Source organism: Oncorhynchus clarkii, chromosome 9, assembly GCF_045791955.1.
Source record: "Oncorhynchus clarkii lewisi isolate Uvic-CL-2024 chromosome 9, UVic_Ocla_1.0, whole genome shotgun sequence".
Lineage (NCBI taxonomy): Eukaryota > Metazoa > Chordata > Actinopteri > Salmoniformes > Salmonidae > Oncorhynchus > Oncorhynchus clarkii.
In genome coordinates, this window is record NC_092155.1 from 54699505 (window position 1) to 54715321 (window position 15817).

General features: G+C 42.3%; 1 protein-coding gene across 4 annotated transcripts in view; it reads left to right on the top strand.

The window, feature by feature from the left end:
- LOC139416585 (anoctamin 11) overlaps nt 1-15817 on the top strand; it is a 68535-nt gene that overhangs the window by 18753 nt on the left and 33965 nt on the right. The window contains exons 19-24 of one of the 4 annotated variants that reach the window (XM_071165425.1): nt 204-340; nt 759-964; nt 1197-1333; nt 6031-6121; nt 6540-6702; nt 9844-10456. In XM_071165425.1, coding sequence (XP_071021526.1) covers nt 204-340; nt 759-964; nt 1197-1333; nt 6031-6121; nt 6540-6702; nt 9844-9875 — 766 coding nt within the window. In that variant the 3' untranslated portion in view covers nt 9876-10456. Of the gene's footprint in view, nt 1-203; nt 341-758; nt 965-1196; nt 1334-6030; nt 6122-6539; nt 6703-9843; nt 10457-12527; nt 13119-15817 lie in introns of those variants that run through there. The other 3 variants (XM_071165423.1, XM_071165422.1, XM_071165424.1) reach the window with 3 other exon arrangements.

Below are 15817 nucleotides of genomic sequence, written 5' to 3' on the forward strand. Positions count from 1 at the left end.
CACCAATGTGTCGGAAGAAACACAGTTCACCTGATGATTGAGGTCAGCCTGTAGTATACTGTACTGCTGTATTGGCCCAGCCAGCAAATGAGCCATTGTGGTGGTGCTGAGAAATGCTCTCTCTATTTAAATTGTTTTTACACTCCTCCTTGCTCATTCTCTCCTCTCTTCTCCTTCCTCTCCTCCTTTCCTCCTCTCCTTAGTAAGGTGAAGGCATGGCAACAGAAGAGGGCGCTGAATAAGGTGCGGGGAACGCAGAACTCCCAGGAGCCTCGGCGGTGGGAGGAGGACTATCAGCTGGTGGAGTGCGAGGGCCTGTTTGAGGAGTACCTCGAGATCGGTAAGACAACAACCCCACTCTGAGACTCTCAGAATATATTCCTTATGGATTTAGTGGATTTTTATTGCAAACATGCCAATACAATATTTGAAGGCTAAAAGTTGATGAATTACATAAAGTGTCAATCCATCAAGTTAGTAGAACTCAAAACTCAGGGATTTCACCGTTCAGGGACACAAACAAACAGAGAACAAACACAAATCGGTTTGCATACATAAAAATGTGTGAATCTTGCTGTATCAATAGTGCATTTCTTTTTTGTTCTTTCAAGTGGATATTGTTGGTGTATTGTCAATGCATTACTTTCTTATATTATCATAAGAATAAAGACAAATCCCTCCCGTCAACTCCCCCCACCCTTATCCCTCGACTTCCTCAGTAGAGTTGCTAACTTATGACCTTCTCCATTCGTCCACAGTGCTTCAGTTTGGCTTCATCACAATCTTCGTGGCTGCGTTCCCCCTGGCACCGCTCTTTGCCCTACTCAACAACTGGGCCGAGGTGCGCCTGGATGCCCACAAGTTTGTGTGTGAGTACCGGCGGCCTGTGGCCGAGCGCGCTCAGAACATCGGCGTGTGGTTTAACATCCTGGAGGCCCTGTCGCACCTGTCCGTCATCGTCAACGTGAGTCGCACAGTGGTGCTCTCATCATTACCCGTGTGCTGTATTTTTTTATTTTTTAACACCTGGTCTGAAAACATCTGATAAACTTTGATTTTGTAATGTCACTTTAAGCAGTATATTAAAAGGATTCTAATATTATTATGTCTATTATTATGTCGAGTTTTTATAATTTGTGTTCATTTTAATTTACTGTACCATAAACTAATTTTGTATGTCAAACTACCCCTTTCAGGCTTTCTTGATCGCCTTCACGTCGGATTTCTTACCACGACTGCTCTACCAGTACAAGTTTGACAACGATCTGAACGGATATGTTAATTTCACTCTGGCCTATGCTCCTCCCAGCTACACCAGCCATCCCATGTGCAGGTAACTGTGATCATAAATACACACTGGAACATAATATAGTAGATATAGTATAGCTGTTGTACATACTTAAAGGCATGGTTCAGTGAAATGACATGTTTAGATATGTGATTCCATCACTTGGCAGCAGTCTATGGAAAAGGAGTGACTGCAATCCACATTTTGGTGTTGTTAAAGGGATAGTGCGAGATTTTTGCAATTAAGCCCTTTATCTACATCAGGGCTGGGCATTTTTGATGGGGTGGGGGCAACAAAAAATCTGAGCTCATCATGAGGGGCCACAGTGGTTCGCGGGTCTGCGTACCCAAATACATCCCCACCTTGCGAGTGTGATTGTGGAGGCCAGGTCATCTGTTGCAGCACTCTCTTTCTTGGTCAAATATCCCTTAAACAGCCTGGAGGTGTTTCTGGTTAAGTGTGCCTTGATATCCAAATAAATCACAAGAGAGTGTCATTGGCAAAGCACCTCCACACCATCACACCTCCTCCTCCATGCTTCAAGGTGGGAACCACACATGCGGAGATCATCCATTCACCTACTCTGCGTCTCACAAAGACATGGCAGATGGAACCAAAAAGCTCCCATTTTGACTCATCAGACCAGAGGACAGATTTCCACCGGTCTAAAGTACATTGCTTATGTTTCTTGGCCCAAGCAAGTTTCTTCTTCTTATTGGTGTCCTTTAGTAGTGGTTTCTTTGCAGCAATTTGACCATGAAGGCCTGATTCATGCAGTCTCCTCTGAACAGTTGATGTTGAGATGTATCTGTTACTTGAACTCTGTGAAGCATTTATTTGGGCTGCAATCTGAGGTGCAGTTAATTGCCGATTTCTGAGGCTGGTAACTCTAATAAACTTATCCTCTGCAGCAGAGGTAACTCTGGGTCTTCCTATCCTGTGGCGGGCCTCATGAGAGCTTGTTTCATCATAGCACATGATTGTTTTTGCGACTGCACTTGAAGAAACTTTCAAAGTTCTTGAAATGTTCTGCATTGACTGACCTTCATATCTTAAAGTAATGATGGACTGTCGTTTCGCATTGCTTATTTGAGCTGTTCTTGCCATAATATTGACTTGCTATTTTACCAAATAGGGCTATCTTCTGTATACCAACCCTACCTTGTCACAAACACAACTGATTGGCTCAAATGCATTAAGAAGGAAATAAATTCCACAAAATGAACTTTTAACAAGGCACACCTGTTAATTTAAATGCATTTCAGGTGACAACCTAGAAGGCCAGCATCCCAGAGTTGCCTCTTCACTATTGACGTTGAGACTGGTGTTTTGCGGGTACTATTTAATGAAGATTCCAGTTGAGGACTTGTGAGGCGTCTGTTTCTCAAACTAGACACTCTACTGTACTTGTCCTCTTGCTCAGTTGTGCACCGGGGCCTCCCACTCCTCTTTCTATTCTGGTTAGAGCCAGTTTGCGCTGTTCTGTGAAGGGAATAGCACACAGCGTTGTACAAGGTCTTCAGGTTCTTGGCAATTTCTTGCATGGAATAGCCTTCATTTCTCAGAACAAGAATAGACTGACAAGTTTCAGAAGAAAGGTATTTGTTTCTGGCCATTTTGAGCCTGTAATCGAACCCACAAATGCTGATGCTCCAGATACTCACTAGTCTAAAGAAGGCCAGTATTATTGCTTCTTTAATCAGAACCACAGTTTTCAGCTGTGCTAACATAATTGCTAAAGGGGTTTCTAATGATCAATTAGTCTTTTAAAATTATACGCTTGGATTAGCTAACACAACGTGCCATATATATGTGTGTATATATATATATGTGTGTGTATATATATGTGTATATGTATATACAGTGGGGCAAAAAAGTATTTAGTCAGACACCAATTGTGCAAGTTCTCCCACTGAAAAAAATGAGAGAGGCCTGTAATTTTCATCATAGATACACTTCAACTATGACAGACAAAATGAGAATTTTTTTTCCAGAAAATCACATTGTAGGATTTTTAATGAATTAATTAGCAAATTATGGTGGAAAATAAGTATGTATGTGTATGTATATGTGTGTGTGTGTGTGTGTGTGTGTGTGTGTGTGTACATACAACAATATTTTATTCCTCTCAAATGTTGTGCACAGATTTGTTTACATCACTGTTTGTGAGCATTTCTCATTTGCCAAGATAATCCATCCACCTGACAGGTGTGGCCTATCAAGACGTGCACCCACCAACCTCTCAACTGCAGACCACATAACCATGCCAGTCCAGAACCTCCACATCCCGCTTCTTCATCTGTGGGATCGTCTGAGACCAGCCACACAGACAGCTGATAACACTTTGGGTTTGCACAACTGAAGAATTTCTGCATAAACTGTCAGAAAGCCTTTCAGGGAAGTTCATCTGCATGCTCGTTGTCCTCACCATCACTTGACCTGACTGCTATTTGGTGTCGTAACCGACTTCTGTGGGCAAATGCTCACCTTTGACTGCCACTGACACGCTGGAGAAGTGTGCTCTTCACAAATGAATCCTGGTTTCAACTATACCGTGCAGATGCGTGTATGGCGTCGTGTGGGTGATCAGTTTGCTGATGTCGACGTTGTGAACAGAGTGCGGTTATAGATTGGGCAGGCACAAGCTACGGACAACAAACACAATTGCATTTTATCAATGGCAATTTGAATGCACGGAGATACCGTGACGAGATCCTTAGGCCCATTGTCGTGCCATTCATCCACCGCTATCACTTCATGTTTCAGCATGATAATGCACGGCCCCATATCGCGAGGATCTGTACACAATTCCTGGAAGCTGATAATGTCCCAGTTCTTTCATGGTCTGCATACTCACCAGACATGTAACCCATTGAGCATGTTTGGGATGCTCTGGATCGAAGTGAACAACAGCCATTGATGAGGAGTGGGACAACATTCCACAGGCCACAATCAACAGCCTGATCAACTCTATGCGGAGGAGATGTGTCACACTGCATGAAGCAAATGGTGGACACTCAAGATACTGACTGGTTTTCTGATCCACCTTTTTTTTTTAAAGGTATCTGTGACCAACAGATGCATATCTGTTATCCCAGTCATGTGAAATCCATAGATTAGGGCCTAATTAATTTATTTCCATTGACTGATTTCCTTATATGAGCTGTAACTCAGTAAAATGTTTGAAATTGTTGCGTGTTGCGTTTATATTTTGGTTCAGTGAGTATACTGAGCATTACGTTCCACAGGGATTCTGGCCTATGTTGACTCCAATGCTTCCCACCGTTGTGTCAAGTTAGCTGGATGTCTGTTGGGTGGTGGACCATTCTTGATACACACGGGAAACTATTGACTGTAAAAAACCCACCAGCATTGCAGTTCTTGACACAAACTGGTGCACCTGGCACCTACCATCATACCCCATTCAAAGGCACTTAAATATTTTGTCTTGCCCATTCAGCCTCTGAATGCCACACATACACAATCCATATCTCAATTGTCTCAAGGCTTAAAAATCCTTATTTAACCTGTCTTCTCCTCTTCATCTACACTGATTTGAAGTGGATTTAACAAGTGACATCAATAAGCTTTTACCTGGATTCACTTGGTCAGTCTGTGTCAGTTGTTTTTCGTGTTTTGTATACTCAGTGTATATAAAATATATTACTTTATTTGTAAAAATATATCTGCAGGCTTACAACAATGGCGTCCCTCAGGGCCTCCAGTTGCCCATCCCTGATCTTTGGCTTAATTGCCAAAATCTTGCTCTATCCCTTTGTCGTGTCTTTGCTATGCCGGATTAAGTGATATGACATGCTATTCTATAAAATAATTTCTCTGTAATTAATATTACCTGATTGAACTAATCATGTAAATGTAATTAACTAGGAAGTCGGGGCACCACAAAATAATGTTTATAGAGCTGTTATCTTCCGAATGAACTCTTACAGACCTAGTAATCTTTTACATCAGTAGCAGTCAATTATTAATCGTCACCTTATTCAATCTCATCTGAACATGTGGTTATCTTCACGAACCCTGGCTAACAAGTTGAATCAGCAATACAATTTTTTCTTTATTATTTATTTACTAAATACATAAAAAGTCACACAGAATTACATAAACACAGGATGGATCATACATTGATTACTAATTATGTCATACATGAAAAGCGTCCCTGGTGGACGGAGCCAAAATGACGACTGGTTACACAAAGGAAAGGGGGTTGGGTTTGAATGAAAGCGCGGGGAGACTGAGGAACAAAAGGTTCTGTGTCTCTATCGGACCTTAGGAGCTATGCTATCGTAAATACAGAATCTTATGCATTCTAAATAACCGCCCATTTGGAAAAGAAAAATGCAATAAATATTTACTCTGAGCTGCGATTCGATCGGTTGGTCGTAGATGGAAGGCTGGGTTGTCCTTTGAAGAATGTCTGGTGGTATAACGGATACAAAGGCTTTCCAAGAATCAACTCTATAATGTAGAGAGAGAGAAAAGGGGAAAGCTATTTATGGGGGTCATTAACCTCCCCCAACAGGCCAACATCATGACACCTTTAAACTATCCAACTGCTAACAAATGCTATAAGCATTTTTATACCAAAACTCCATGAAAGTCGAATTCTCCTGTTTTAGCATGTTTTAAATGTCATGCCCAAGTCTGTCCAGTAGAGGGCACAATTGATGTTGGCAACCCTGATCTGTTGTTCTTACCCTGACTGTGTGTTCTGTTGTCTGTAGATATAAAGCCTATAGGGACAACAATGGAAATTACACTCTGATTTACTGGGAACTCCTGGCTGTGAGGTTAGGCTTCATCATCGCTTTTGAGGTACGCAAGGATCTGTCTGTCTGTCTGTCTGTGTCTGTCTGTCTGTCTGTCTGTCTCTTTTGTATTCTTTCTGTTATACTGTGCCATGTCCACCTTTCTATTCATTACTTGTCTTGTCCTGTTCTTACCCCCTATCTACTACCTGTGTATGTTATTGTGTACCTTTGATCATTTGAAGCTTGCTTGCTCCCTACTAATCTTTGCCTCTCCATCCTCACATGGTATTTTACTATTTAATATTTTATCACCTTAATACTGCTCTTCTCAGAATCCCTCTACTTCCACTGAGGTTTCTCTGTAATTTCACCCTCGGTACTCTTTTCCATCTCTGCCTCTCTCTGTCTCTCTCTCTCTCTCTATTCTCTACCTTCCTGTCACCGCTAATGTGTGCTATTTTTCCCTCCCTCCCTCTCTTCAGCATGTGGTGTTCATTGTCCTGCGAGCGATAGACTGGATGGTGCCGGACGTCCCTGAGTCTCTGGGGCTGAAGGTGAAGAGGGAGCGTTACCTGGCCAAGCAGGCCCTGGCAGACAACCAGGAGGCCCTGTTGGTGAGTCATCGAGGTTCGGCCTCCAGCCAAGGTTAGTGGAACACAGCGATGCTCACACACCCTCACCACACACACACTGCTTTGCTACACAGAATCATTGTGCTGGTCAGGTCGGTCAGGTCGTTATTGCAAAAGAGAATGTGTTGTAATTTGTCATGACTTTCCTGGGTAAATAAATGCACAAAACACAGACAGGCACACTCACACACACCCACTGCAAGCCACCATTGGCCCCACCTCCTCCACTTTCATGCTGTATCATTGACCTACCAAAGAAGCAATGCAAAGTCATCAGCTTGTTATGACTCTTTGATATGTCCTGGATCCCTTAAAAGGCTTCCTGGTTTGTCTCCTTTCCATCATGACCGGTGATAAACGTACACTTAATGGGTTTCCACCACCTTGCCATTTTAACCTGTCCAAGGCCTTTCAAATCAATGGTCATCAGGAGAGCTGATCGTGGACTACAGGAAAAGGCGGGCCTGTTCACCCCCCATTAACATCGACAGGGCTGTAGTGGAGCGGGTCGAGAGTTTCAAGTTCCTTGGTGTCCACATCACCAACAAACTATCATGGTCCGAACATACCAAGTCAGTCGTGAAGAGGGCACGAAAACACCTTTTCCCCCTCAGGAGACTTGAAGAGATTTGGCATGGGTCCCAAGATCCTCAAAAAGCTCTACAGCTGCACCATTGAGAGCATCCTGACCGGTTGCATCACCGCCTGGTATGGCAACTGTTCGGCATCTGACCGTAAGGCGCTACAGAGGGTAGCGCGTATGGCCCAGTACATCACTGGGGCCAAGCTTCCTGCCATCCAGGACCTATATACTGTCAGAGGAAAGGCCCAAAAATGGTCAAAGACCCCAGTCACCAAAGTCAAGCAGTACCGGAGCGCCAAGTCTCGGACCAAAAGGCTCCTTAACTGCTTCTGCTCCCAAGCCATAAGACTGCTGAACAATTAATCAAATGGCCACCGGACCCCCCCACACACACACTGTTTATTATCTATGCAGAGTCACTTCACCCCTACCTACATGTACAAATTACCTCGACTAACCTGTACCCCCTCACATTGACTCGGTACCGGTACCCCCTGTATATAGCCTCGTTATTGTTGTTCTTTTATTGTTACTTTTTATTATTTTTACTTTTTTACTTCAGTTTATTTTGTAAATATTTTCTTAACTCTTTCTTGAACTGCACTGTTAAGTAAGCATTTCACGGTAATATCTACACATGTTGTATTCTGGGCATGTGACAAATAAAGTTTGATTTGAGAGAAAGCCTCTTGAGGGAAAGGAGACAAGGAGAGAAAGTATATTAAAACTATTGGGGGACACAGGCTCTTATGTGTTCACTCACCTCACTCCATTGTTTGATACAGTGCCAATAGTAAAACACCCATTACCTCATTAGGGAGTGTGTTATCCATGTTAAATATTATACCTGTGGCTACTCATTAGCTAGGGCTCCTGTTCATATGAAATTATACAGACGTACAGTAAGTCATTAAGGATATGAATTGATGACTCGGTGTGAGTCCCAAATGGCTCCCTATTCCCTACGGTAGTGCACTACTTTTGACCAGGGCATCCATAGGGCTCTGGTCAAAAGTAGTGCACTATATTGGGAATAGGGTGCCATTTGGGACTCAGACACGCTCATTGAATCCACTGTAAATTTCCTGGAGTATTATGGGTGGTAAAACAGGAGACATGTTGAAGTAACTGCTTGACTGAAATTATCAAAAGCTGCTGTATAAGTAGAGCAAGCTGCATTGTTATTAAGTTGCATATTACACTATCACTGAAACTAATTTGGTCTTAATAAATTAATTGCAGACTTTATAGCCTTTTAAATGCCCCCCCCACCAAAGGCTTGACTCATTAACATTACACTGCTCAAGTTAGCAGCTAGCCTGGTTGCTCTGTCATTCATACTAAAAAAAATCTGATTCTGTTGTCTGCCGAGTTGACAATCTAGTTGTGCACACACACACGCACACATACACACACATAAGCAATGGCTAACCACACGCAATGTTTAAAGACTGGACTACAATGGTCATAATATGGGCCCAGAAATGCTCAAGTGCTCAAAGCCTAACCCATAAAACATTAACCTAAGTTAATGCATCCATAACGCTCTTCCCCTGGAATGTATAGTCTCTCTCTCTCGCCGCATCCCATCAGCACGAGACTGGTGCTTTCTCACCCATTGTTTCTCTTTGTGGTCGTGTCAGTTGTGTGGTGGTGTGTGTGCTTCCCTGTGTTCTGACCATGCCGTTTTGGTCGTTGTGTTTCTTGTCGTGAAGGTCTTGGATGGGGTGAGTAGACAATCTCACTCCTGCAGTCTGTTGTGTTTCTATTAGGTATATATACTGAGTGTACGAAACATTATGAACACCTGCTTTTTCCATGACATGACCAGGTGAATACAGATGAAAGCTATGATCCACATGTTAAATCCACTTCAATCAGTGTAGATTAATGGGAGAAGAGGTTAAAGAAGGATTTTTAAGCCTTGAGACAATTGAGACATGGATTGTGTATGTGTACCATCCAGAGGGTGAATGGGCAAGACAAAATATTTAAGTGCCTTTGAACGGGGTATGGTAGTAGATGCCAGGCGCACCAGTTTGTGTCAAGAACTGCAACGCTGCTGGGTTTTTCACACTCAACAGTTTGCCATGCTTGTCAAGAATGTTCCACCACCCAAAGGACATCCAGTAAACTTGACACAATTGTGGGAAGCATTCGAGTCAACATGGACCAGCATCCCTGTGGAAAGCTTTCATCACCTTGTAGAGTTCATGCCCCAACGAATTGAGGCTGTTCTGAGGGCAAAAGGGGGCTGTGCAACTCAGTATTAGGAAGGTGTTCTTAATGTTTCGTACACTCAGTGTATGTAATATTCTGATATGAAGTTTAAGGGGGACAACAAGAAAGGCCATTCTTATCAATCCATAAAAGATGATGTCTTGTAAAATGAGTTTTATGCTATAACTCAGTAGCATAATATGATGTAGCACCTTTGTGTCTACTCTCTGTATGTTTGCTCTTGTGTGCTTCAGTGTTCTCTACAGTTGTTCTAACTAAAGCTGTACTCATGTTGTCTCTCCTTCCTCATTTTCTCCCTGAACAAACTCAACTGTACTGTATGCCTCGAAGCAAGCAACGCGTCCTTTGGCAACATGAGTTAGAACGGTAGTGCTGAACTTCTGCACCCAAGAGGACAGAACAGATGGAGAGGAGGGGTAGAGGGAGATAAGAGATTCCTTTGCATTTCGGGTCCCATCAATGGATTTGTTTCCCTGTTGCTCTCCGTCTGTTTCTATGGTCAGTCTCTAGGTTTGTTTACGGAAGGGATGACTTATCCGCAAAGGGCCGGTGTGGTTGCAGGTATTTGTTCTAGCCAAGCTGTAACACATCTGATTCAATGACCAACTTATAGTCTTTCATTACAACTTTGATTAGTTTAATAAGATTTGTTACTGCTGGGCTGGGACAAAACCTGGCACCTACAGTGGCTTTTTGCTGGTAATATTGGCCAGAACGGCCACCACCTGGTTTTCAGTATGTGAGAGTGGGTTTGTATTGTTCCAATTTTTTTGCTTGACTATTAGCAGATGACTAGACCTCTTTCAACTCTGATGATTTGTAATGCTCTCACTGTGTTAAATGGACAAGCTTGATTTACTCAAACAGTAATGTTGTCTTCACTTTTCTTCAGACAGCCTGCTCTGTTGTGTATAGGTATACATAAATATTTATATATGTGAAACTGGTCCTGCTTTTCTATACTATCACTACACTATATTTGTATGGAGATAAAACCCGAAACATATCTTGTTTATCTTGTTGGTATAAGAGTTACTGCTGTACTATCATAGGATTGAAGTCCTCCTGCATGTGTTACCCGTTTTGTGCAAACTGTTTTGCATTTCAATATTAATAATGTTTACATACTGTTTTAATTACTTTATATATATATATATATATATATATATATATATATATATATATATATATATATATATACATATATATATATACTGTATTTTAGTAATGGCTCATCCTATATAACTACTGCTGTACACACATTTATATTCACATACTGTCCATAATGTCTATACACATCATTCACAGACACATATACAGTATTATTTATATTCCGGACTCATTTCTGGAAGCTAATTTCCTGCAATTCTATAAATTTTCCTACGTGGTTTTGTACGGTGTACTTACAGTACATATTGTATTCTTGACATAGCTCATTGTAGTATTTATACTATTGTACATTGAATTTTAGTTACACTGTTTATACACACCGCATATTTATTTATATGTTGTATTCTTGACATAGGTCACACTAATATTTCTACTGCTCTATATATAATTTCTAGTATATCTTGTGTAAATTCATCCAATGTATACACTGTACTTATAGATTGCATTTGGATTACTGTTGCAGTGCTATTTTCGTTGTTAATTGGATTCGTTCCGACATTTCTTGATTTCTTGTTGTTCTTTCCGTTTTTTTTGGTATTTGAAATGAATTATTTGTGTACCTGTTTGATATTTCACTGCATTGTTAGGTGCTACTAACATAAGCATTTCACTGCACCCGCTACAACATCTGCTTGGTTGGATGAATTTGACATTTTTGATCCTCCAAATACATTTTCAAAGTGCTAGATACTGCCGTTGTCAAATAAAATCTCAAATATGTTCTCAAATTTCGAAATGCCGGAGAACTTATCTTACCAAAAAATCTCCTCCTCCCTTCCTCCCCACTCGCTCGGAAACATGACCCCCTCAGAAAATGAGAAATCCAGACAGATGAAACCCCTCTGATTTATTAGGAGTCAGAGAGAGACAGGTGTTCTGTTAATGATTTCTCTCCCTCCTTTGCCTCTTCTCCTACGCACCCTTCCAAAATATTCCTATTGCCTTGGGCAACTCTCTCTCTCTCTCGCCCTGTCTCTTTTCTCTCTCTCTCGCCCTCTCTCTCTACTGCTGTAGCGTTCATGTTTTGATTGTTATGATTGCTGTGAGTGTGTTCCTTTGCCATTCAGCCTGCAGGAAGTGTGCGCTAGTACATGTCAACTAGTGGAGGCAGGTATGCAACGTGGACAGGGCCTCCAACAGACACTGTGTGTGTCCCAAATGGCACCATATTCTATATACTGTAGTACACTACACTACTTGTCAAAAGTCATGCACGATGTAGGCAATAAGGTGCTATTTAGGACAGAGACACTGTACTAATAGTTCTCCCCTTATACCTCAACACCACACTTAACAGAGCAGGGAAGCACTCAAAGGCAGGGAGTGAGAACCCATAACACCACCCAATGGTATTCAGTTGATGTGTTGATTGAAAAGTGTCAACTTGTCATTTATCCACAAACAAGTTGCCATTGTAAGATTGAATGTACAATATTGAGTAGTTATGAAAGCACATCAACTGCCAACTAGAGACAGAATTTATATTATTAGATTTCTGGATAATTGTTAGACATCATGAAAATAAAACTCAGAAAGTCAACTTCAAAACACATCAGTGTTAACTGTTGTTTTTTAAATGTTTAATTAGGGAGTTACAGTGCTAGAGAGGTAGAAGCCAAGGAGTTCAAGCATGTCTTGCAGATACTTTCTTTCTGCAAACTGATATTTTTCTACCTACTTAATTACACACACACACACACACACACACACACACATACACATGCCTGAGCACACACACTGTCTACTTCCCACCCCTTTCCCCCTCCTACCTACCTGCTATCCACTTGCAGTACATTTTTGTTGACACACGAGAATCCGACCCATGCATGCATGCACACACACACACACACACACACACACACACAGACAGACACACTCTCACACATACTCACAGAGAGGAAATATTTTTCACTCACGCAGATGGCTGCTAGCTCACTCCTCTCTCCCTCTCTTTCTATAAGCAGGTGTTAATATGCAACACTAAACTATTAGAGACCGACAAAGAGAGAGGAGAAGGAGGATAGAAAGAATAGGAGAGAGTGCACTACCCCAACAGTAGCAGAGGGAGAGAAAGAGAGCGAGAAGGATTGTGAGCAAGGAGAGGGAGAGCAAAAGCTTAAAGAGGGATCTGCATGGTAAGTAGCCAGAAGAGCGAACACTTAAAACATTTTTTTAAAACTGCTTTTTGGTGGAGAAGGAGAAGAGGGATACAACGGAGGAGTCTGGACCCTGTCGACCAGTTCACTTGCCTGGGCACACTGGTCTTCAGACGAGTGGAGTAAAAAGTGAAGGAAAACGACTGAAGGGAAAGAAGCCGGGAGGAACACAAGGCAGTCATGGATAGCACATAGAGGCTCAGCCAGACGCTAGGATGGCCTGGATTCTCACACTGTCGCTGGCAACCGTCCAGCCCAGAAGCTACTGATACTCATGAGGTAGTATAGCCTATCTATCCATATGGATTCCTATCTCTCTCTCTCTCTCTCTCTCTGTGCATTGTAATGTGGAATGTAGACTCAGTGTGTACCATTGTTAGATGTTGTGACCTTCGGATAAGGGTGTGGTCTGGTATGGGGCGGATTATGATGTTGAATATGAAAGTTAATCCTGTCAAAACAGTGCCATGGTGCTGCTTTCAGACTATTGCTTTGCTGCGGGTCAGATGCATACATTTTGAGGTAGACGGAAAAATAGATCATCAAAAACACCCTCAATTTTACATTATATTGAAAAAAGCACCAGGTCATATTATGTTATTTTCATGGCATTTGAACTGAGAGTGTGTGTTCCTCTAATGTGCAGTCGACATAATGTGCTTTTGGAGTAAGACAGTTTGTGATAGTTCAGGGGTAAATTTTCATTATTACCCAAAACACACTTCCAGGCTGTGTAAGGGCTATTTGACCAAGGAGAGTGAAAGCTGAAATGTCTTGAGTCAGTTAGGAAAGCTAAGACTAGCTTTTTCAAACAGAAATGTGCATCCTGTAGCACTAATTCCAAAAAGTTTTGGGACACTGTAAAGTCCATGGAGAATAAGAGCACCTCCTCCCAACTGCCAACTGCACTGAGGCTAGGAAACACTGTCACCACCGACAGATCTACGATAATTGATCATTTCAATTAGAATTTTTCTACGGCTGGCCATGCTTTCCACCTGGCTACCTCTACCCCGGCCAAAAGCTCAGCACCCCCTGCAGCAACTTGCCCAAGCCCCCCCCCGCCTCTCCTTCGCCCAAATCCAGACAGCTGATGTTCTGAAAGAGCTGCAAAATCTGGATCCCTACAAATCAGCTGGGCTAGACAATCTGGACCCTCTCTTTCTAAAATTATCAGCTGAAATTGTTGCAACCCCTATTACTAGCCTGTTCCACTTCTCTTATCGTCTGAGATCCACAAAGACTGGAAAGCTGCAGCGGTCATCTCTTCAAAGGAGGAGACACTCTAGACCCAAACTGTTATAGACCTATATCCATCCTGCCCTGCCTTTCTAAAATCTTCAGAAGCCAAGTTAACAAACAGATCACCGACCATTTCGAATCCCACCGTACCTTCTCCACTATGCAATCTGGTTTCCGAGCTAGTCGTGAGTGCACCTCAGCCACGCTCAAGGTCCTAAACGCTATCATAACCACCATCGATAAAAGATAGTACTGTGCAACTGTCTTCATCAACCTGGCCAAGGCTTTTGACTCTGTCAATCACCGCATTCTTATCAGCAGACTCAATAGCCGTGGCTTCTCAAAGGACTGCCTCGTCTGATTCACCAACTACTACTCAGACAGAGTTCAGTGTGTCAAATCGGAGGGCCTGTTGTCTGAACATCTAGCAGTCTCTATGGGGGTGCCACATGGTTCAATTCTTGGGACGACTCTTTTCCCTGTATATATCAATGATGTTGCTCTTGCTGCTGGTGATTCTCTGATCCACCTCTACACAGATGACACCATTCTGTATACTTCTGTCCCTTCTTTGGACACTGTGTTAACTAACCTCCAGACGTGCTTCAATGCCATTCAACACTCCTTCCGTGGCCTCCAACTGCTTTTAAATGCTAGTAAAACTAAATGCATGCTCTTCAACAGATTGCTGCCCGCAAACGCCCGCCTAGCATCACTACTCTGGACGGTTCTGACTTAGAATATGTGGACAACTTCAAATACCTAGGTGTCTGGTTAGACTGTAAACTCTTCTTCCAGACTCACATTAAGCATCTCCAATCCAAAATTAAATCTAGAATTGGCTTCCTATTTCGCAACAAAGCCTACTTCACTCATGCTGCCAAACATACCCTCTTAAAACTGACTATCCTACCGATCTTTGACATCGGCGATGTCATTTACAAAATAGCCTCCAACACTCTACTCAGCAAACTGGATGTAGCCCATCACAGTGCCATCTGTTTTGTCAACCTGTATGCTCTCGTTGGCTGGCCCTCACAACATAATTGTCGCCAAACCCACTGGCTCCAGGTCATCTGTAAGTCTTTGCTAGGTAAAGCTAGGTCTTTGCTTATTTTTATGTTATTTATTTATTTCACCTTTATTTAACCAGGTAGGCTAGTTGAGAACAATATCTCAGCTCACTGGTCACCATAGCAACATCCGCCCGTTTCACGCGCTCCAGCAGGTATATTTCACTGGTCATCCCCAAAGCCAACACTTCCTTTGGCTGCCTTCCCTTCCAATTCTCTGCTGCCAATGACTGGAACGAATTGCAAAAATCCCTGAAGCTGGAGTCCTATATCTCCCTCTCTAACTTTAAGCATCAGCTGTCTGAGCAGCTTACCGATCACTGTACCTGTACACAGCCAATCTGTAAATAGCACACCCAACTACCTCGTCCCCATATTGTTTTTTATCCTCTTGCTCTTTTGTACCCCAGTATCTCTACTTGCACATCATCATCTGCACATCTATCACTCCAGTGTTAATTCCAAATTGTTAATATTTTGCTGGCTGATTTATTGCCTTACCTTCCTACTCTTCTACATTTGCACACACTGTACATAGATTTTTCTATTGTGTTATTGACTACGTTTGTTTATGTGTAACTCTGTGTTGTTGTTTTTGTCGCACTGCTTTGCTTTATCTTGGCCAGGTCAGAGTTGTGAGAACTTGTTCTCAACTGACCTGCC